Source organism: Mustela lutreola, chromosome 12 (assembly GCF_030435805.1).
Source record: "Mustela lutreola isolate mMusLut2 chromosome 12, mMusLut2.pri, whole genome shotgun sequence".
In the NCBI taxonomy this organism is placed as follows: domain Eukaryota; kingdom Metazoa; phylum Chordata; class Mammalia; order Carnivora; family Mustelidae; genus Mustela; species Mustela lutreola.
Genome location: NC_081301.1, coordinates 19,173,162 through 19,196,537, shown reverse-complemented (window position 1 = coordinate 19,196,537; position 23,376 = coordinate 19,173,162). Strand labels below are relative to the sequence as shown.

General features: G+C 53.2%; 1 protein-coding gene across 8 annotated transcripts in view; it reads right to left on the bottom strand.

Annotated features, from left to right (window-relative positions):
* AKNA (AT-hook transcription factor) overlaps window positions 1-23,376 on the bottom strand; it is a 50,518-nt gene that overhangs the window by 8,790 nt on the left and 18,352 nt on the right. For all 8 annotated transcript variants that reach the window (XM_059143525.1, XM_059143523.1, XM_059143521.1 and 5 more), the window contains 13 exons: window positions 21,669-21,743; window positions 16,532-16,688; window positions 15,675-15,817; window positions 12,789-12,848; window positions 10,766-10,893; window positions 10,089-10,296; window positions 8,462-8,616; window positions 8,176-8,367; window positions 7,130-7,376; window positions 6,068-6,174; window positions 5,472-5,683; window positions 3,810-3,972; window positions 449-625 (listed from right to left, as the gene is read on the bottom strand). In XM_059143525.1, the coding sequence (XP_058999508.1) occupies window positions 449-625; window positions 3,810-3,972; window positions 5,472-5,683; window positions 6,068-6,174; window positions 7,130-7,376; window positions 8,176-8,367; window positions 8,462-8,616; window positions 10,089-10,296; window positions 10,766-10,893; window positions 12,789-12,848; window positions 15,675-15,817; window positions 16,532-16,688; window positions 21,669-21,743 (2,024 nt within the window). The remainder of the gene's footprint in view (window positions 1-448; window positions 626-3,809; window positions 3,973-5,471; window positions 5,684-6,067; window positions 6,175-7,129; window positions 7,377-8,175; window positions 8,368-8,461; window positions 8,617-10,088; window positions 10,297-10,765; window positions 10,894-12,788; window positions 12,849-15,674; window positions 15,818-16,531; window positions 16,689-21,668; window positions 21,744-23,376) is intronic.

Sequence of the window (23,376 nt, the reverse complement as noted above, 5' to 3'; positions counted from 1 at the left end):
AGCAAGCAAGCCAACCCAGAAGGAAGCACGAAAGTCAAAATCAAAGACTCTGAGTCATGCTCAGAGAAAGCCTCTGTGACCCTCTGTTTCCTCATCTGTCATGAGGGGATACGAACAGCAACTACGGGAAGGATTCATGAGTCAATGTCCATGAAAACCTCAACCCAGTGCCCTCCCATAGGAACACTTAGGAACAAACAGCTAATCACAGAGGACACGCCGAGGAGCGAGCGAGCAGGTGGACATCCTGGGAATGTCTAGCTCTTGACACAGGTGGGGAGTTCAGGTGATACCTTAGACATTTTACGTATCGAATATTACATAGTATAAAACTGTCTGAGGGGGAAAGGGGTGTCAAGCCCCTTGTGTGGAGAGCCCCAGAGGCAGCCAAGTCTCCCTCCTGCTGCTGGCCCCAGCGCACAAGGGTGAGCGTTTGGGGGTCACCCACCTGCCATAGTGGGAGCCCCAGGAAACCGAGGCATCCGCGGGCCGGGCCCGGGCCCGGGTGGGGCGGCCGAGGGTGGACACAGGGCGCGTCGGGCTGCCCTGGGCTGGCTGGTGCAGGCTGTCTTCCAGGCGCAGACGGAGCCGGGAGACCTCTTCCTGCAGCTCTCGGATGGCCTGGCTGGGGTGGGGCCGGGGGGCAGAAATGAAGATAACGATGCCGCAAGCTGCAGCCACCCCGAGGGCTGTTCGGATGCCCCGGGCTTGTCCCTTTCCCAGCCGGCACTGGGTCCAGCTCTGCCCTCGACTGATTTTGGAACTTCCTGGTGCGTTCATTTTTCTTGCTACCTATCTCAACCTCTCTCTGAGCTTGTGTCCCTGCACACTTGGTGGGCAAAGCAGCACATCCTTTGAAGGTCACCCAACCCAGCCCCACCCCATGCAAGGCCTCTGAGTAGCTTTTCTGAAGAATCAGTGGCCCATTGTCAAGATCGCAGGGAGGGTGCAGAATGATGGCGTTGCTGAAGGTCCACTTTAAAATCTGCCTTCTAACTGGCCTGGGCTGCCCTCTATTTTTAAAAAACATTTATTTATTTGATGGAGAGAGAGAGGGAGCACAAGCAGGGACAGTGGCAGGTGAAGTGAGAAGCAGGGAACCTGCCACGCACTTCAATACCAGGACCCTGGGGGATCAGGACCCTAGCCAAAGGCAGATGCTTAATCGACTAGGCCACCAGGCGACCCCCCCTACCCCCCACCAACCTCTGTCTGTAGAAATGCTAACTAACAGCTCAGGCCGGTTTCCTTCCCACCCTTACTTGGCTGTCCCTCCTGGCTTCCCCTGAACATCTCCCAAGTTGTTCAAGCCTGTCTGCTGGTGATAGAAGATACTGGGATGTGAGCAGGCTGGAAGGGCACAGCGCTCTCGACAAGGCTGCTGTGGTCCCCAGGGCCCCCGCAAACGCGGACCAGCCTCTTACAGGCAAGTAGCTCAACGAGGGGCTGGCGTCTATGGGGTAAGTACTGTTTGCGCGTCTTTCCAGCCAGCACCCGTATCTCCGGGTCTCATCTGAGACTCTGACCTCACGGCCAATGGGGCTCCCCCACCACCCTGCACATAAACCCCTACACACAATGCGTCGGCGTCCGGGCTCAGCACAGCCTGGGCTGGTGCCGCGGCTCCATCTCCTGTTTGGGCCAGCTTCTGGGGCAGGGCTCCCCTCAGGGCTCCCTCTTGCTTGGTGGCCCCGGAAAGGAGGCTGAGTGTCTCCAGGCGCCCCCTGCCGCTCTCCCAGGGTGTCTGTGGGAGCGGAGGGCTCTCTAACTGGGCCCCCAGGCAGTGTGCGTCCAGGACAGCCAGGTCTCCTGGCAATCCCCAGGGAGACCTTTGTTGGGGTTTCCAAGGCCAAGAGCAGGGCGTCGGCAAGAGGCAGGGGGGCGGGAGCTCCTGTTACCCGTTCACCCCTGCATGCAGGACTGGAAGGCAACTCTGGGAGGTGAAGGTGGCCCGGTACTCAAAACACTCACTGGGGTGTCGCTTGCCTCCTCTGTGTATTTCCGGCAGGATCTCAGTCTTGCTGACTTCATGCTTTTGTGACTGAGAGCCCGCTGACATTTCAAGTTCATCCTTCTCTGTCAACTTTTTCCCCTGCTGAGTTCCCCATCTCTGTATCAGCATCCAACTGGCTGGCCAGCCAGAAGTCTGACTCATTCAAGACCCTTCTCCCTCCCTGAATGCCCCCAAAGTTAACCAACTCCTAAGTCCTGTGGGCTCAATGCTTACGTCTCTCTTCAAATGCACCCCATTCCCACCTACTGGCCCCATTGTGTCTGTCCTGGGGGAGCGGCTTTCTTGGCGGTCTGCCCGCCTTGCCTCCTCACCCAGCGAGTGGCCAGACAACTCCTTCTATTTTTATTTTTATTTTTTAAAGATTTTATTTATTTATCAGAAATAAAGCACAGGCAGACAGAATGGCAGGCAAAGGCAGAGGGAGAAGCAGGCTCCCTGCCGAGCAAGGAGCCGGATGTGGGACTCGATCCCAGGAGGCTGGGATCATGACCTGAGCCGAAGGCAGCTGCTTAACCAACTGAGCCACCCAGGCGTCCCCAGACAACTCCTTCTAAAACGTGAACCTGACCTTCCCATTCTCTTTTAAATCCCCCTCATGGTCCTCAGCTGTACCCATATGCATTTGTGAATATTAAATGAACTCATTTATCTGAGCTAAGCCACTATCCAAATCTCTCACCGTGGTGTTTGAGGCCCTCTGAGGCCCCTCCCCCCCAGGCCTCCTGGGATCCCTGTCCACTGCTCAGCGCTCATCACAGCACCCATGCTCAGGGACCCCACTAAAATGAACTGCCTCTGCCAAGGTGATGGGTACTCCCTCACCCACAGGCCTTTGCTCATGCTCTTGTCCCTGCCAGGAACTCTTCTCTCTCTCTAACTTCTGGTCTCCGCTGAGATACCCCCTCCTCCAGGAAGCCCGCCCTGAAGCCTCTGACTGGGCCTGATGTCTGTCATTTGTGTTCCCACAGTCCCTGGAGCCTCTGCTGCCACCGCACTTAGACTGGTGAGTGTGACAATGTGTTTTTTTGTTAATCCTACAAGATGGCAAGATTTCCTAGGCCAAAGACTGTCCTGTCTGCTATCATATTCTCAAGGGCTGGTGTATCGCTGACCCACAAGCTGGAACTCCTCTGCCAGGGCCACAGGGACTGCAGCAGGACCCTTATTAAACTCCAGACAGGATGCCCAACACCAGACCTTCACCCGCCTCTGCCAACAGGAAACGTGACAGGCCCATGATGGCACAGGCCCAGGGGCCTCGGACGGGGTCCCAACAGAGCAGCCTTCCCTACATACCTGGAACAGAGATCCCTAATCCAACAAAGGCTTGTGATTGCTTACTAGCCAAAAGCAACTCAAAGGAGAGGTAAGAGGGCTGGCTACCCTACTTTCCCATTTCCGTTCAACCAAGCAAGGAGCAACTCTCTTAGTGGGACAATTGTGCTTGGATTAAAAAGAAGAGAATCGAGGACCAGTCCCTCCTCAATTCATACAATGGCAGCACCAACCGCTAAAAATCCACCTCCAGAAAGAGTAGACTGGCTTGGAAGACAAATACTAGGGGACAGGGACCAAGGTCTTAGCACCAGAAAGGGGCACCCCTAGGTCATTTCCCACTGGCCAGAAAAGTGTCCTCAAAGTCCACATCAGTGAGGTCCCATGGAGTGGCCCTGAGCCGGGAAGCAGGACACCTGGGTCCAAGGGCCCCCACACGGCCACCACTGGATATGATTGCTGAGCGAGGCCTTGCCTCCCCTGGGCACCACTGTTCCGTCTCTGTGCTGGTATGACTTACTCTCTCCCTGTCCTGGTGAGGAGGAAGGTGCGGGTGCTCTCTGTGGGTCCGGGGGGCAGAGTGGCAGCCGCAGGGGTCAGGGTGGGTGGGGGGCTGATTGTCGCGTTGCGGGGTAGCTGTTGGGAAACCTGCTTTCGCCCCTCGAACTCTGAGCCAGGGACCGCTAGAAGGCAAAAAGAGAGCAAGGTGAGTTGACCCAGAGAGGACCCTCGAAGCACGAATTTCTGCCGGTAGGAGGATACAGGCAAAGAGACAGTGATGGCTAAGGTCACAAGTAAAGTTTCCAACGAGGTCACTGGCCCACTGCTCTCAGAACCCGAAGATGTGGTGTTTGCTGAGAGCCTGGAGAGCAAAGCTGGGCCTGCAGAGCTCTTTCTGCCTAGACTTCCCCTGCCATCCACCATTTCAGCATTGGATGTAAGTCTTTAGGAACATTCCCCTGGAAAGCGTTCTTTGCAACTTCATGTGGACCCCCTCACGCTCTGCTGTACATCACCATGTGGGTCTGCGTCGGACTTCAGAGCCCCACCTCCCCCTAAAGTCAGAGTCACACCTTTGCCTATGTACATGCTTCTGGGAGAGTGTTCAAAACTTGAGCCTCTCAAAGGCATGGGCAACCAGAGGTTAAACACCACTCAAACACCACTCATCTGGCCCCTGCATTCGAAACAAGGAGTCCTTGGAACGTCAATCAACAGTATAGAAAGGAACAGACTATTATTACAGGGAACAATGTAGATCAATCTCCCGAGAGAGGCTATGTTAAAAAAAAAAAAAAATCCACCCCCAAATCATATGGATCATCCCATTTATAGAACATTCCTGGAATGACAAAATTATAGACACTGAGGACAGAGGGGGAAGTCACCAGGAGTTCTGGAGGGCGTATAGGCAGGAGGGGCACAGATGTGAGGGGTCCATAAAGGGCCAAGAGGCGGCGGTCCTGGTCAAAATCTGCCCCGTGGTTTTGCAGGATGTTATCAATGAGGGGGAACCCAGGTGAAGGGACATGGGAAATCCCTGGATTATTTCTTATAACTACACACGAAATCCTAACTGATTGAACTTTTAATTAAAGTTTAATTTTTAAAATTTTCAATAATGAGCCTTGGAAAGAGCCTTTGATGGGATGAGGGGTGATGGTGGGGGGAGCTGGGATTCTGATCACGCGGTTTGTGGATCTGTGTTCATTTTTTGTGAAAATCCATCCATTTTTATTCTTTCCCGTATGTTTATTGCACTAAAAGGCTTACATGCATCATTTTAAAGTTAAAAAACTGCATCACGGGATTTCTAGACACGGAAGTGTTCAGGACACAGGGTTTAGTGAACAGGAGGTTATTAAACACTGAGAGAGTGTCAGCCCGTTTCCATCCAGAATGTCTCTAAACATGCACAGACTGGCAGAGAGGACAGCCCGTGGGTTCGAGACCCGAATGAGGTGGCAACAGTTTTTAGCCTATTTTTTTCTCTTTTCCCTGTGGTTTCAAATACTCCCACCATGAACCTCTAGGATACTTTGTATCCTAAAGGGTAATGCAAGTTTTTTGTTGGTTTACTTTGTATCCTAAAGGGTAATGCAAGTTTTTTGTTGGTTTGATTTTTCAGTCCACGCCGTCCGGCCACTCCCAGGTTCTGGCTGACCCAGACGCACCCACTCACCCATCTCGGCCACCAGCGCCCGCTCCGCGCGGAGGCTCAGTGCCCGCTGCCGCAGAGGACTGGTCCGACCCGAGGGTCGCCTTTGGGCTTGGCTCCTGGGTGTGCTGGGTTCCATGGCTCTTCTGGGGACTGGAGGAGCCCCGGTCTGGGGGTGGGAGGCTGCATCCCGAGGCTCAGATGAAGCAAAAGGCTGGGCCAACGTTCCCGCGGTGCTGAGAGGGCGAGGAGGCAGAGACGAGCTGGGATCGCACGGACAGGCCCCGGCCTCCGAGCCCTTCCACACGCTAAGCCCATGAGCTCCTGACCGCTGGGACTGAGCAACCCTGCATGCTCAGTGTTTCTGAACGTACAACCGAATTACACATGCATTTCTGTGTCTACAGGAGAGCTGGGCACCTGTCTACCCACAGACACAAGATTATAAAGCTCACGTTCATTTTTAGCAATATACAGGGAAAGAACCTTGGTTGGGGGATGGGGTGAGGGCTCTGAGAATGCCCGACCATCGAGCCCTGCTCTGGGCCTCACAGCACTTTGATTCCCAGGCTACCCCTCCACGTGCGCCGCTGATGGGGAAGTGGGGAGTCTTGGGGTACCTGATGTGGGAGAGCCGGTGCTCTGGTGTTTGGGTGAGGGGCGACACTCTGCTGGTTTCTGAGCCCACAAAGCCACTGTCTGTCTCTGGGGATGCCATCCAGGGCTCCTGAAAGAGGCAGTGTCCCTTTAAGTCTGAGCAATGTGTCTGAGGCAAGCTGGGAAGCCCTTCCCCAGTCCTGGCCTGGGCCTCACATTCCAGAGGCTCACAGGCAGTGAGGAGGCTGGCCCAGCTCCCAGCAGCCAGGCCCCGCGCCGTCCTCAGGCGCTGGGGACCAGCACCAGGCAAACAACAGGGACTCCCCGCCGCTACCCTGAGCGAGTCCTGCTTCCCTGAGACCCTCAGCAGAGATTCTGTGGCAGCTATTCTAAGCTGAGGAAGAGGGGAAGGAGAAGGAAGGAGAAAGCCATCTCATCCTGGAGATGGGATTCGCACTTCTACATGTCTTCCGGCTCGGGCCTGCAACGCCATGGTCCTGACTGCCGAAATGCCCCGGGCCAATGACTCGGGAGAATAAAACTCATCCACCGTACACCCCTCCTCGATACCAGGTCTAATGGAATCATGGAGAACTCAAATAGGCAACACAGGTGCCTATCCTCAAAGAGTTCATGGTCTAGCGCAGATTTCTGACGACGAGCCATTAGGACCGTAGGTGTGCGTGTGTGTGTGTGTGTGTGTGTGTGTGTGTGTGTACAGGTATCTATATGCACTGTTCTATGGAAGGAACCATAGTGTAAGTGATATTTCCATAGGGATCTGTGACTCCTGCGACAGTTTTAAAATTTCTGGTCTAATGTCACCAATAGGCCATGGAGTCAAGGACTCCCCCCAATCTGTGCTCAGCAGACTCAGAGAAATACAATGGGCTCCAAGCTCTTGGAGGACAAGCAGGAGTTCCTGGCAGGGGGGCAGGGGTACGGGAAGTGACGGGGCATAAGCCCTGGATGTTGGGCAGAACTGTAACTGGCAGGGACCGAAAGAGCAGGCATGCTGGAAGGGTGTGAGCAAAGGCACGAGGGCAGAAATCTCTGGGAGATCCACGCCTCATGGACATGCTTACCTCTGGAGGGAGCCCCCCAGCTTGGCGCAGAGACTTCTGTGGAAGGTGCTCAGAGATGCCGCTTCCCTCTAAGCTGGTCAGACTGCTCTGGTGCGATCCCACGGTCTTGGTGCCCTGAGGGTAAGGCGGCCTGCTTGGGCCTGGAGGAGCTGCCTCAGCTTTGTCGGAGCCCTGGAGGTACCCATTCCTGGCCGCGGATGCATGGATGCCTGCAGGCTTCGCGGACCCCATCAGCTCCGCCGTCTCCCTGGTGGGGAGGAGGAGAGACACACTGACTCTGAGCCCTGTCCTGGGAGCCACAAAACCCAGGACACAAGCTCAGGAGCCAGACGCCCCCAGCCGCCCACCCTGGTTGTTGTCATCTTCTAGCTGTGTGACCTTGGGCAGGGCACCACCCCTCTCTGAACTTTACTTTTCTCCTGTGTCCAGTGGGGATGGCCAGCAAATCCCACCCAACGCACCACAGAGGCAACAGTGTGGAAACAAATGAGCTACAGTATCATTTCACAGGCTCCAACCCGCCTTCTCTCTTCCCTACCTCAGCCCCTTCCAGAAACTTCCATCTCCTCAAAGGCTTATGTCATCGTTATAAATGGAAGATCAGTATTTAATGTGACAAAAACAAACTAACTTTAGCCATAAAAAGAAGACACACAAAAACAGTATTATTCTATTCTTGACAGAGTCTGTCGTCTGCCCAAGGCTCTGGGTCTGGGGCCTGCTCACGGGTTCTGTCTCCTTCTTTCTCTCTTTAAAGGAAGATCAAGAGAGGCACTAAACAGAGAATGGCTCTGAAGCCTCCCGGAAAAATCTGGAAGGTGTGAGAATGAGAAGGAGAAGGACAGTACTATTGCGGCCTCTGTCCTACCAGAAACCGTGTCCACCCCACCCCAAGTCCCCGCTCGTGTTCCCGGTGGTGTGTCCGTCCCACAGCTTGGAGGGACAGGTCAAGCTAAGCCGTGAAGAGCCGCTCGCTCTCTAGGACCATGGCCACGCCTGTGGTTCCAGAGCTGGTTTCAGGGACAAGACGGGGTTCACAGACATACGTGACAGGAGCCCCGTGACCTCGTTTGTCCAGGGCTGGGAGCCGCCTTATGGGGATCCTGGTGGCCTTAGAGTTTCCTAGAGCTGGAGCTGGCCCATCAACTTCCACTCTGTGGCCTTGCCCGTCCTCCTGCTCCTCCTCCTCCCCGTCCTCTATGCTCACGGCTTCTGGGAGGGACGTCGTGCTGAGATACCTGTGAAACCCAGAGGAGCATGACTTCTGCCCAGCAAGGCCGGGCACCATCCCGTCATGGGGCTGGATGCCCTGGTCCCCCCCCTGGTACTCACCGCTCCAGGAGGCCATGGAGACCCTGCTCCACCTCCAGCTCCTCGTGCCTGAGTGGGGCCGAAAGGCCCAGGGGCCTGTCCCCCTCACTGCTCGCAGGGCTAAGCTCCACGTTCACAGTTGAGGCGTAGGGGCCCATGCTGCTGGCGGCGGCAGGCTGGGCAGTGAAGAGACAGACATTCAGCAGGTAATAGACACTACTCAGTGACCTACCTTCTACAAGGCTCATGCTGGGGGCTGAAAAGTAATAGCTGAGCCTCAAAAGCCATGTCACCCTTTCCTGCGTGGGCAGAGCGCAGGGAGTGGACGGGGTGATCTTTAGCACTGACGCTGTTCACGGACACCTACTCCCCACCAGGCTCCACTCAGACGGCACTTCTCCGAAGCCCAGCAGGGATGACTATCACCACCCATTTCACAGACAGGAAACTGAGGCTCAAATGATTTGCCCAAACTTACAACAGAAGCGAGGACAGAGCTGAGATTTGAGCCCAGATTTCCTGCCAGCAGCATCTCTCCCGGCCAGCTCCATTCCAGTATGGACACTGAACCCCCCAAACACCTCCCAGGCGGGAGCATGGGAGCCCCTGAAGAGGACATACTCAGGTTTTCATCCACTGGTGCACGAGGCAGCACTGGGGGGAGCTTTCCCCAGTGGGAGAGCTTCCCCCACAACCCTGAGCCGCCAAGAGCTCCCCGCATCATGGGTATCGCCCTCCGGCAGCCCCCACCTCACCTGCCACGCTGTCCTTTCTCCTGCTCTGTCCCCAACACACACGCCTGTGCAGCAAGGGCAGCAAAATCTAGAGACTCCCTTGCCATCGCCTCACTCTGCTCAACTACATGCCATGCAAACAGTGGTATCTCCCAGCGGCTTGTGATGTTGGCCCTCCGGAGAGACTTCTACAAAGTGCCTTCTGTGCAGGGCCCTTGTCTAGTGTCTTCTGATCTGTGAATAGTCTCCTGGAGTGATCAGTCCCCTGGGATACTGGAAGCCATGCTCTCCCCCGCCCTTCCCCTCACTCCCATGGCATATCCAGGCAAAGGGGTCTTCTATGCCTCTCTCAGGTCCACGCATCTCTCCATCTGCCCTGGCTCCTGCCCCACCTACCTGCATACCCTCTTTTAACACCACTTGCTGAAAAACCCTCCAAGAGCTTTAAGGCCAAGCCTTTAGCCCTGACATCATGGGTCCCCTGACTGCCTCTCTAGCCACAGCTCTCAGACAACTGCCTCTTCACATTCCATACTCCAACCACAGGGCCTCTGCACAGGCTGTTTCCCCAGCTGCATGACTTCTCTTCTTCTGCATGAAGGAATTCCCACTCACCTTCAGATCCCATTAAAACATTTCTTCCTCAAGGAGAGTTTCTCCTGCCCTATAACCTTAATCATGTTACCCTGCTACCTCTCCTAGAGCCCCATAATTCTTCTTTGGGGCCCTGAACAAAACAGAATTAGTCCTGCTAGACAGAAAACTCCATGAGGGTAGAGGGCACCCGTTTCTGTTTGTATCTCACTGAATTTCCACCATGTACCGGGGCCACTGGCATTTGGTGCCTACTTCACAAGTCAGTTAATGAAGAGAAAGAGGAAGGGATGGTCCAGTACAGCTGGGCACAGAGGTACCTGAGGGCAGAGGGTCTGGACGGTGGCAGTGGGGGCTTGTCCTGAAGGAGAAGGCAGGCCTGCTGGCTGGCGCGGGGTGGGCGAGGCCGGGAGGCTGTCGGGAGGGGAGTCTGACCCAGCTCGCCCAGGCTCCTGCTGGTTCTGGTCCATGTGGTCCTTCAGCTCTTCCAGGCGAATTCCCAGCTGGAATATCTCCTCCTCCAGCTCCCTGCAAAGGGCAGACACCAGCACCCAGAGCCTGTTACAGCAGCCACATCGGGCAGGACTGGGAGGCCGTGTTTCAGAGCACAGACCCCAGAGAATGCCCACGGAGGGTCCATTCAGCGTCCTAATTTGAATGACATGGAGAACTCGACAAAACAAGGTGAAAAGGGACTCCACTGGGAACCAGGAGGCCTCTGCCACCAGCAGCCTTTGGGACGTTGAGTCAATCTCTTCCCCCTCTGGCTTCAGGTCCCCACTCTGATGAGTGCTTTCGGTTTTCATATCCAAGGTCATGTCTCACTGCAGTGAGTCCAAAAGGACACAGGTCTTAGCCTTCAGGCATTCCCCCACCTGAATATGCTGTTAACTGGGGTAGGATTTCTCCTTGTGCTTGTAGGGAATGTATGTATGAGGTCGAAATGTGCCCTTCCTGGCGACCAAGGGAACCAGGGGTCTCCCTCCCCAGCATGTACCTGCCAGGATCGAATTTTCCAGGCATCCCCTGGGATCTGACAAGCTGCTGGGCCAGCGGCTGCTCCCTGCAGGCCTTCAGGTACTCCTCTTCCAGGGCTGCATGGGCAGCCTTCAGGCGCTGAAACACCTGTGACCAGACCAGACCGAGAGGACTGAGTGCCCAGCCCCGCTGGGCTCTGACCCTGCAATGCAGCGGAGGAGACAGCTCACGGTAGGGCTGGGGATGGATGGAGACCTGTCCTCCGGGCCTCCAAGTTGCTGGAAGGCTAGGGTTAGGACCGTGGTCTAGCTCTCTGCCATCAGACTAGCAAGACGGAGCATGGCTTAGAGTCTTGGGACCAGCTCCAGGGAGCACCAGTCTCTCCTGGGAAGAGCTGCTAGAGCTCTGATATTCCCTGAAGCTCTTGGTGTCAGATGTGCCATCACGCTGTCCCCATAAGGACCTGGTTCTTGAGAGACCATGGATCCTCAGGCTTCTTCTCAAAACTGCCGATCTGGGAACATGAGTCACTCTGTGACTCATGGGATTTGGGAATCCTCATAGACTAGCATGACAGATGATCTTATCACCATCATACCAGGGAAAACAGGAGCTAATGCTGAATCACTGTGCATTATTTATTTAATTTCCAACATAATCCTAACAAGAGGGGTCATTTATCATCTTCATTTAAAGAGGAGGAACTGAAGCACAGAGAGGTTACTGAAGTTAGTAAAGGTCACACAGTGAGTGAACAAGGTGGAATCTGGATTTGAACCCGGGTCCTCTAGCTCCAGAGCTCATGGGTCTAGCAGTGACGCTAGGCCTCCATAGCTTACAGATGGCTAAGCCGTGGGAGGTCAGATCATCATCTCTGCCTTATTATCATCCCCATACCACTCATTCTATGCAGACGGCAGACTGAGTTCAAGGGCAACCTAGAGTCTAGTTCCTGGGCAAGCATGATCTTCCAACAGCTCCTGACCTACTCTGATATGGGGGAATGAAGATATAGGGGAAGAAAGGGAATGGTTTTTGATGTTCAAGGTCTTTGGTCATCCCTTCAACGAGATAATATAACACATAGCACACATTTTGCAATTAGAAAACAGATGATGTCTACAGGCTAACACGGTCATTGGCAACATAGTAATAACACAGTGAAAATACAGTTATTATTATTATTTTTTTTTAACTAACCAAGTGTGTTGCATTTGCCCCTCTCCATCCCATCTGAGCTCTTCTCTCCACCCTGCTCTGTGCCTCCACTGACAGCTGGCCTCCCCACCTGCTGGCTCCCCATGGGACTATGCCGCCCCTATGGGAGAGAACAGCCAGTCCTCGGGCTTCCCTGTTCCTTGACAGATCCCCGGATGCTGCCCACAGTCCTGCTCACAGCCCTACATCGACCCCCTCACTCCCAGCTCTGAGAGCTCCCCTGCTCCTTCCCAGGACCCTGGCTGAGGCAGCAGAAATCTAGATTTTATACATGACTACAGTGTATCTAGAAATACCGAAGTCCAAAGGAAGGAAGCCAATAATGGTTAGAAGGCGCTTCTCCCCTTTCCCCCTTGGTTTTCTAATATTGGGCAATTACGTTGATAAGAAAGGTAAGTAAAGAGAAAGTCTGCTGCTGGTGGCTGAGAAGCCGCATTGTCAGTGGGAAGCAGTACAGGCCAGGGAGGACCACCTTGGCCTTGGGAGTCAGATGGACCAGGGTCTGGGCTCTGCTGCTGACTAGATGTGTGGCCTTCTCCATTCCGTTCCGGTTAAATGGGGGTGATGACTCTAACTGCCTTACCGGCTTTCTATGAGAAAATGAAGCCATGTGTATCCGAGGCTCACCACGGTGCCTGGCACACCATCGTCACGGCTAAGGAGCGGGAATCCTGCGCTATCATGATCGTGGTCCTGGCAAGCTAAGCAGTGGCTATTTGCTCTCAAAGGAGACAGTGAGTCTGGGATTCTCTGGCCTGTCCTGTGGCAGACGAGGCTTCAGAGACTCGGCCGTGGGAGACGAAGTCTCCTGCAGTGGGTGGTACCTTGAGTTGGTCCTGGGCCGTCAGCCGTCCCGCCTGTATCAGTCCTGCAAAGGACTCCACCTGGACGTTGGGAGGACAGGAAACACGCTCTGTTAGTCCAGACCCTGGAAGATGGGTCCCACAGGCTCCCCCAACACTTAGTCACATTTATACACTGGCACCAGGAACTGGGTCCCACCTCAGAATGTGGGTCTTCTGCCAAGCACGGAAAGGCGGATGCCAGTCACCGACTCCACGATGGGCCTTGGCCCTGGCAGCCTTTGAAAATATCAAAGTGGAGCCTCCCAGAATTTATCTAGAGCAAAGCACACTCACTCATGTGCATGAAGGCCTATGGGACAGGAGTGTTCACTACAGCATAACTGGGGGGCAACGGGAAACCATCTAAAAGCCCATGCGTGGAATAGTACACAGCCATCAAGAGGAGGAAGGGTATGTGTACCTGCTCCTCTGTAAGGAAACACCTACTTTTCAGTGTCAAATCAAGGGACAGGTCAGTCTTTTTAATATGCTACCATTTGTGTAAACTATCGAGAGAATATAGAAGGAAAAATATAAATACATTTGCCTGTATATTCTAGACGACCTCTAGAAGGATGCAAGAAACTGAAACCATTCATTGCTTCTGGGGCAGAGAACTGGGTGGCGGGGACGGGGTGGGGGACAGAGATGGCAGGAAGCATTTTTCCTATATGCATCTTTTGAACTTTGAACAAAGTGAATTCATTGCCTACCCAGAAAAAGTCAACTTCGGGATATTTAAAAAGTCAGGGTATAGCATAGCATACATACTTAAGTGACCATTTCTATAAACACACGCGTGTGTGTTGAACATTTTTGCACAGAACAGAAGGGCAAGTACAGGAAAACAGACTTTTCACTGCATATGTCCTCTGTACCATGTGAGGGACTTTACATTGGGCATCTATTATCATTACCAAAAAAATTTTCACTAGGAAATAAAGGGCAAAGGCGATTTGGGGCTTTCTGGGATTTCTAGGAAAGCTTTAGGTTAGTGCAAAATTGTAATATAGAAATTTATTTTTTAAAGATTTTATTTACTTATTTGACAGAGAGAGAGACACACACACACACACACGCAGTGAAAGAGGGAACACAAGCAGGAGGAGTGTGAGAGGGAGAAGCAGGCTTCCCAATGAACAGGGAGCCTAATTCGGCACTTGATCCCAGGACCTGGGATCACGACCTGAGCCGAAGGAAGAGGCTTAATGACTGAGCCACTCAAGAGCCCCAGTTTAGAAATCTATATAATACAATGATGTTACATAACTTCTCTACATAAAATAGAAATGTAATGCAAGGTACATATGTAATTTAAAATTTTCAATAAAATAAAAGTTTCTAGTAGCCATATTTAAAATGTAAAAAAAGGAACGGTAAAATAATAAAATAATATATTTTATGATCCTAAACCATTATTGTGTCATGTAATCAATGCAAAAAATTACTAATGAGGTATTTTATATTCTCTTGTTGCATTAAGTCTTTGAGATCCATCACTTTCCACTGATAGAACATCTCAGTTTGGACTGGCCAGAGGTCAAGTACGCAGGAGCCACCTAACCTGTGGCTCTCATTCAAACAATGCTGGTGCCCCAGCTCCTGTTCAGTGTGATGACCTTGGCTTTGCTTTATCCCCTCTAGGGATGGGACTCAGAATGATGGTGATTACACAGGATAAAGTACTTTCTCATGTCACTACCATACATGTATGAAGACATTCTGTTCAGGGAAAGAAGTCAGACACAAAAGGATGATTATTATAGGACTCTATTTATATGACATGTCCAGAAGAGGCAAACCCATGGAGACAGAAAGTAGGTGAGCAGCTCCCAGGGGCAGGGGCCAGGGGAATGGGGAGTGAAGAGTCCCTTCATGGACCTGCGGGCTCTTACTGGGTGCTGAAAATGTTCTGAAGCCGACCATGGGGACGACTGTATGACTGTGAATATAGTAAAACCCACCGAAGCATTACATTTAAAGGTGTAAATTGTGTGACATGTGAATTCTATCTTCCCAGTAAAACACTTACAAAACTAACTAACTAACTAACCAGCTAACTAACTAACTAATAAACAGATAAATAAATAAAAGCATGGTAGTATTACTCTGAAGGAATTATTTTACGGACATGGCAACATATGTAACTATTGCATTTCCCTTTTTGCATTGACAGCCAGGAACCTCAAAGCCAAACACAGACCTGTTAAAGCATTCAGGGTACAAATGGACATTTTGTTTGTTAATTTTATACTAAGTTCCCTCTAGTTCTTTCTACCCTTACTTCCCCTTTGCCCCCTGTTTCCTTACTTTCATCTTCAGAAGTTGGTTATAATACAAGTATTTTCTCAGCCACTTTAAAGCCCTTTGGGCAGAAGGCCAAGTATATGGTTATAAATAGTGCTACAAACAACTCAGTTACTTGACTCTTTGGTGAAAATATAAAGGCCCTTTGTGAAGAGACCGAGAATGGATGTCTGTAATGAATGAACTAAGAAAGCAGGAACATTTATCCTGAAGAGGAACAGGTAGAGTGTTCTGCTATCCTTCGAGAATCCTGGAAGGGCTCAAAGTCTCTCCTGGGAGGGGGACCCAAGAGATACTTTCAAGCACAACTGGAGGGAATGTGATGAGACCCGACAACAAAAATGGGAGGGAACCCAGTGCTGAGTGACAAGGACAGGGCTCTAGCCCAAGTGGTATCCAAGTACGGGGAGAGGCTCACGTTTTGGGGATGGCCCATTTACCGCCCCCAGGGGAGGAGCAAGGGAGCCCAGTGGAGAGCTTCTCACTCAAGCAGGCAGACACCCTGCTTTCTCCAGGTGAGTTGTGTTTCCCATGGGCAAAGCTGGAGATCCCCCTCACCTTGGACATGAACCGGCGGGCCTGAGAGGCCAACCCCTGGGCCTGCTCTGCTGAGGGCTGGTCCTGGGTGATGCCTGGGTTCTCCAGAAGCCTTGCTGGGGCAGACGAGGATGGACTCAGGTCTCCTTGAACAGACAGCCACCCTGGAATGCACAACCACTCAATGCTGGGGTCCAGAACAGTCCCTCCTGGGCCAGAAGGACTCACAGCCAACCTCAGAACCACACCCACCATCATCAAGCTCCAACCATCATCTTGTGATCACACTGTCCTCACAGGGGCTCCAGGATGCGGGCGGGCAGTGTATTAGTACCAGGTACGGGGGAAGAACGAGTTCTGGATGTGCCCTAGATCTCACAGCTGGGGCCCAGACAGGCCTCTGGTTTCCCCATCAGTGGTTCAGGCTCTAACTCAGAAACAGGCCGGTTCACATCCCCACCCTCCCCTTCCTGCTGTGGCAGTGTGACCTTCAGCACGACCTCGCCTCTCTGAGCCTTGGTCTCCTTGACTCTCAATGGGGCCGATGTGAAGATTAACTGGGATCACACGTGGCAAGCCTTGGCACAGAGCCCAGTCCCAACGTGGGCTCCAGAGTGACAGGGCTCTCTGTACAGCAGTGGATTCAAGATCACCCAATGCCAAGTGCAGAACAGAGCTTTCCCCAGGCTGCTCTGGCTCTAGGCAAGACACTTCCCACATCTGCGTCTGACCTTTTCAAGTCAAAGGTCCCAGAGAAGGGTCTTGCCTCCCTCCCTCACCTGGCCTGAAGCCAGTGTCACCCCAGGAGGAACCAAGTGCCCCCAGAGCAGAATCACAGGCAGAAGGCCCTCTAGCCCCACTGTATCTCCCACACTCACCTGAGGCCCCAGGGGTCTGTGGGGCTTCGGCAGGGCCCGACCACCGCAGCACAGACTGGGGTTGTGGGATGGTGAAGGACAAGACCTTGGTCCCCTGGGGCACCGTCCCTGTGTGGATGCTGTGGTTGGGCTGGGGCGGGTCCGAGTACAGGTTCACCTGTCCGGGAGGGGAAGCATGAGCAGAGCCAAGTCAGGGTTGGGGCAAACTCCTCAACAGGCCTCCCTTCACTTATACCATCACTTAGGCACTCAACAAACATGCCTTGTAATAATTACTGCTACCTTTAGTGGAGCCCTACCTTTAGTGGGGGCCAAACACGGGGCCAAGGACTTATAGGCCCTTCCTTCCTCTGTTCACGGCAGTCCTGAAGGGGAGGCCGGGCAGGGACTATCCTCTCCATTTTACAGAAGAGGAAACTGAGACTCTGGTTAACTCACTCAAAATCTCCAGCTGGAAATCCTTGGGCTGAGACCACAACCCTGACATGACCCTAAAGACTCTGGTTTCCCAGATTAATCATTTTTACTAATATTTGTTACCATAATTTATGATGTAACTGCAATTATAATTAATATGGTATTTCACATTTAGCAAGTATATTATAAGTATATATTATTAATAAAAACATTTTTAATCATAAGTATCCCATTGATAATAATGACAATTGATGACTGAATGAGTGAGTAATCCAACACGTGCATGAGCTCCTCTCTCAGCCGTAGCAGGTCTCCGTCATCTGAGGGTGGATTTCACATGATAAACAGCCCAGTGGGTGAGGGAGAAGTCTAGAATTGGGCCGATGGCCAAGCAGGTCTGTGTGAAGCACAAGATCAAAGGAGACCCAGGAACGGATGGTGGGCCAGTGCAGGGCTGGGCAGCTACGGTCTGTTTGGTGAATTACGTTCTAGTGGACACAGCTGTGCTTGCTTATGTGTCATCTAGGGTCTTTCATGCTACCACAGTGGCTGTGAGTCACTACCACAGAGACTGTATCGCCCCCAGAGCTGAAAATATTCACCTGTGGGCTTTGCCCCTGGCCACTCTGAGTCCTACAACAGGTGATTTAACTAACTTGTCTTTGCGCAAAGTGACTGCTCAATAACCAGAAGCCACTACCCTCATATTCGTCATCACCATTATGATTGCTGTTCCCATCATTACACATCACCCTCACTACCATCATCACCAGCGTCACCAACACCATTATCACCATCACCATCATCACCATCAACATTATCACCATCACCATCATCACCATCAGCAGCAGCAGCACCTTGATCACTATCATTATCACTATCACCACCATCATTCTCTCCATTATCATCACGATTGTCATTTATGGGGCCACCATGGAGGCAGGTCCCTGGAAACGCTCTTCCCCTGTGGTGCCTCAGTGCCTCCCAGTTGGTAAGGCAGCTTATCTTACTGCTCCCTGCTGCCCCAGGGTCAGGCATGGGCAGTGTAGGGTACACGGGGCTCCCTAGCCCCCAGGCAGGCAGCCTCTTCCTGCTTAAGCTGCTCTTCACGTCCTGGCTGTGGCACAAAAATCTACTCCAAAGTGAGGGACAATAGCCCAGCACAGCCTGGCCCCCACTGCCTCCCCCTCCTTCAGACCCAGCATCTGATGAGAACAAAGCTGGATTTTAATAATCCTCTCCACCATCTGCTCAGACCCGCCTGTGGGGGCTTTCCCACTAGCACCCCTTTCCTTCCAGGGTGACCCAAATCTGGGGAAGGCCCAGGACCCCACCCTGCCCCTCCCCCAGCTTCAGGCCCAGCCTACCCAGGCCCAACCTGGGTAAGAAACAGGAACAGGAACCATTTCAGCAGAGCGGCCAAAAGCCCTTGCAGAGGCCTGGGAAGGTGGAGCTGGGGGTGAGTGTGGGTAATTTGAAGTTGCTCGGGAGCCCGCCCTCTCTGGATCTGTCTCTGGACACAGCCACCACCCACCCCAGTGCCCCAGGGCACCCCTTTTAAGCCTGGGTGTTCCGTGGAGCTCCCTGAGGCCGAATTAGCTCCTTCAGGGGGGTTAATCAGTGAACAGTAGACCAGCAACTGTGGGAAACACGGGGTTAAATAATGGACTAGTCTTTGCACAGATGGGTTTCTCACAGCCTTTAAAATGCTAATGTGCTTTATGAATGGGGCAAGGAGGGGAGGGGGGAGTAGAGAGAATAGGAGATGTTTCCCCCAACTCCTCTGAAGACTAACCTCTGTGCTCCCCCCCCCCCCCACCTCCATCAGGGGCTCCTGGACCAGCCAGGTCAGCAGAACACACATTTTAGTAAGGGCAGTTTTATGTCAACCCCCCCCCCCCCCAACTCTTTCTGGGGTAGTGTCTGGTCTCCTCAGCCCCTCCAGATGCCCCAGCAGCTGAGCACAGGGACAGCAGCTGGGGGGAGGTGACAGTGTGGCAGCAAATCAGTGAGATCACCATCAACTCTGGCCCTGAGCTGTGGGAGAGAAGTGAGTCTGGCAGGGACTCAGGAGCAGCGCTGCCTCCCCGCCCTACCCCCAGTCCAGTTTCAGGGGTGTCCCCAGGCCAGGCCCTGGGACTCCCTGCCAGCCTCCCCAGCTGCAGGGACCATTGCCTAGTCTGGTTCTGCTGGAGAAGGTAGGGTGAATAGTGGGCTCATGAGACATACTGCTGGGCTCGAGCCCCAGCTCCGGCACCTGCTGGTTGGGCGATGAGCAAATATTCTTATCTGCCCCGTGCCTCAGTTTTCCCAGTGGTAAACAACTCAGGACAGTGTTCCGTAAACATCTCTGTATCACTGCTGTTATCATCACTATAAACATCGTCATTCTGCCTTGTCCCTGTGCCTCTGCCACATGCCCAGCTCAGGATCCCAAATCCTGCCCGCCCCAGGCACGGGGAGAAGCGCGCCCACTCTGGAATCCGGCAGACATAGGTTTAATCCCCAGCTTTAAATCCCTTCCTAGCTGAGGGGTTGAACAAACCACGGCCTGGCTGTGCCTCAGTTTTCTCTTGTGCTGATCAAACGAGAGGACCCTGGTAATACTTAGCCTGGGGCCTGGTGTCTTTTTACCACTTAGTACCTGCCAGTCCCTTTCCCCCAGGTCCCCACCATCGCTGCCCACCCACTGCCGGGCTGCCTGGTTCCCTCCCACGTGGGTCCACCCCTTCCCCTTGGGCTCTGAGCAGATAGGGGGTGGCACTCAGCAGGTCCCTGTAGGGTCCATTCCCGCCAGCTTAGTCTGAAGGAGCAGTAAGACTTCTGTCTCCACGAGCCAGCCTCCCTGGCAAGAACTCTGAGCAGGAAGCCACACCAGGGTCTCCCTATGTCTTCAGGGTAGAGTCTACAGAGCTGGGGACAGGATGAAAAGCCCAGCTGGGAAGACAGGACCCCTCCCCCAAGTCCCTCCCCAGCCAGGCTCCATGTCCTCTTGAGCCCACCGGGACAGTAAGCCCTGCCTGTATGGCCGCACCAGGGCAGCTGTGAGACTAGGGGACCGGGAGAGAATCATCCTGCTTCTGGAAGCGTCTAGCTGACCCATGCTCACCATTCTGTTGAGGAGCACCCCCAAACTAAGGAGTCATTCTTCCAGAAAGTCAGAGTGGGTGAACTGGTACTGAACCATTCCCAGCCTCTCCCACCTTCCCTCCTAAGCTCCTCTCACAAGTAAGAGATGGGTCTGGGTCATCAGCTGGGACAAGGTGACCGTCCATGGGGAGACTTCGGGTCCCCACCGGGTTGTGCTCTTATGGTGTCCACGCCTGCCCACGCCTGCATGGTGCTTGGTGCACATGGGTGCCCAATAAACACCTTCATATTAATAATATTCAAAAGAAGAATTGTCCCCATGTCTTTGGAAGTATCTGCCAGGGCCTGGTACTCGAATTCCATACACTGACTCACTCTCTAAACTGAGTCAAGGAGGGAGCAAGGAGAAGAGGGACGGAGGAGGTGCTCCAAGGTCCTGCCCCTGACCTTGAACTCTGCCAGCCTCTGCTGCTGCTGGGGACCCAAGTCCCAATTTGTTAGATGGGGGAGCTGCGAGTTTGGATTTAATGGCCGGTTCCTTTCTCTGTGGAGCCTCTAGGAGTCTGCAGCCATGTGCACATGGTTCCCCCAGGGAGGATGCCTCACCATGCCCCACGTAGGTCTCCCCAACTCCCCTGCCCTTCCACACCGCCTCTGGCTCTCTGGTTCATAGAGCTAGAAGGAGCCTTAAGATATCAGGTGGAACCCACCAGCTCCCAGGAGGAAGGTCTGATTAACCCCCTTTTGCCCGACAGCAGCCAGGATGGAAGGGATCTACCTGTGTCCAGACAGGTGTGGGGACACAGGAGAACTGCTCCCAGAACAGGACCTCCATTTTCTTATCAGGCCTGCCTCGGACACACATCACAGAAGTGCCTCTGGAGGCATGAGACTAACCTGTGGCAGGGGAGGGGTCCTGGGGCGTGACAGGACAGGCCAGGTAGGGGCCCTAAGACAGCAGGCAAGGGTGAGGGAAGGTCTGCCTTTCCATCCCTCAGCTCCCAGCCCCTCCTCCACTGTGGCCTGATGGGGCAAGAGCAGGGCAGGGGAGGCAGGAAGCTACCAGGGGCAGCAACAGGCCCCACTTCTTGCCTCAGCCCCAGAAAGGGGAAGGTCCCAAGTGAGAATTCACAGCCTCCTCCCCAGGCAGGGTGGGGGATGAGCAGGATGGGCATGGATGGATTTCCCCCTCCTCACTTGCTCTGCTACACACTGGACATTCAATCAGTGGGGGAGAGGGGACGCTGAGTGTGAGCCATTCTGTAAGGATCAGGCCTAAGAAATAAGCTTCAGGAGCTGAGCAGAAACTCTGTGCTACTCCCTTGAGGTTCAGAGAGCCCAAGAAACTTGTGTGGGGTCACAGAGCTGGTCAGTAATGGAGCCAGGAGCAGAGCCCAAGTGGTCTGACCCCAGACCTGTGAGAATCCTGGAAACCTGGATTCTAGGATTCAAGGACATCAAAGTTCATCAATGATGAAGGTCAATGCCCAAGGTCACAGAGGGACCCTGTAGTAGATTAAAGATTGGGTTCTTGTATCTCCAGGGCCTTAGGAGGCAGGAGCAAAGACTGTGGGGGAGTGTCATCTCTCGGGGGCCAGGCCCCCCACCTCCACCCCACCCCAACCAGTACCTTGGCCCCAAGGCGCAGCTGGTCAATGGTGTTCTCAGCCTCGGCGTACTTGGTGAGGAGCTTGCGGTAGTCCTCCTGCAGGAAAGGGAGAGCGACAGGGTCATGTGCCCATGTCCCTCACCGTGAGACCCCTCCCGGGAGCCCAGACCCCCAAGGGTTCCTCAAAGGTGGAAGCTGAGCAGAACCCCTCAGGCTCACGTGCCACACACACCCCCATGGCCAAATTCTGAGTGGGAGAGGAGGTAGGACAGCCTGCTAACCTCCCGGACTGTCCATCAGGGGTAAGGGCCTCTGGGCTGGTTTACCTTGACGCATCACCCATCCCAGGGACTGCAACTCCCTGCTCATCTGTCCTGATTCCCTGCTGTCTGTCACCTCTGCGGGCTGAGGCCCACATCCGTCTTCCCCACGGCTCTGGTCCCCGCACGACCGGAGCCTGTGCTTCCTAAGTGGCTTTTTAATGGCGGGTGGAATGAATCATCCAAGGGTCCCGTAGAAGACTTGGGAATCACAATCGCATTTACTCAGTCACTACTTGCCCTCAACTAAACTGAGCAGCTCCGTCACACAAGTCACGGCAGGGAAAAGGCAAAAAAAAAAAAAAAATGGCACCCCCGCTTCTGAAGGACGTCGGAGAACAGAGGCATGGGTCTGAAAACCCTTAATTAGAAGAACAGACTCAAGCGTTTCTCTCGTGTTTCCCATAGGAATAAGACCTTGATAACCAAATAGTCAATGAGAGAAAATTTTACTTTAGAGAAGATCTCCAGCAAGCGAATGCAGGAGGAATGACAGCATGAGGATACTATCACTTTGTCACTGCCAAAGGGAAGACTGGATCAAGACCATGGCCATCGGTGGCTGCAGACATCACAAATGAGAGACGAGTAAGAATCCCAAGAATCCTGTGCCTCCTGAATGAAACACCTGTGACATGCTCTTACCAAAAAAAACCCACAAAAAACAAAAAACAAAAAACAAAACCCCGAAACAAAAAACGGCCCTAGCCACATAGAGCTGGTGGTCTGGAGGGGAAATAGACAGAGGGCTGCAAGCCCAAAAAGCTTCGAGCTCTAGAAGGACAACATGCAGGACAAGGAGAAGACAGTGGAATGTAGGAGAGATGAGACGGTGTGTCAGCAAACTCCAGAACGTGGGGGACTCTGCAGGACAGAACTAGTTTCCTCAACAAATACACCAAAAGGAAGAAGGAGATTTGAAAAAAAAAAAACAGGGGTGGGATTGGGGAGATCTGAAAGGCACATCGAGGGGCACCTGGGTGGCTCAGTGGGTTAAAGCCTCTGCCTTTGGCTTGGGTCATGATCTCAGGGTCCTGGGATCGAGCCCCGCATGGGGCTCTCTGCTCAGCAGGGAGCCTGCTTCCACCTCTCTCAATCTGCCTACTTGTGATCTCTGTCAAGTAAACAAATTAAAAATCTTAAAAAAAAAAGAAAGAAAGAAAGAAAGGCACATCGATCACAAGCAACAGATGAGCTGTGTTTGACTGTGATTCGAACCCACTGAAATGAACAAGCCATTTCTGAGACACAATCCGAACACAGACTGGCAACTGAGTAATAGTAGGACTGGTATCGGCTTCTAGATAAGCTGATGGGATCGCCCCGTTCCAGAGAACGTGCCAGTCTTCAGACATACACACTAAAATATTTCTAGGTAAGATGATCTGAGGCCTGAAATTTGCTTCAAA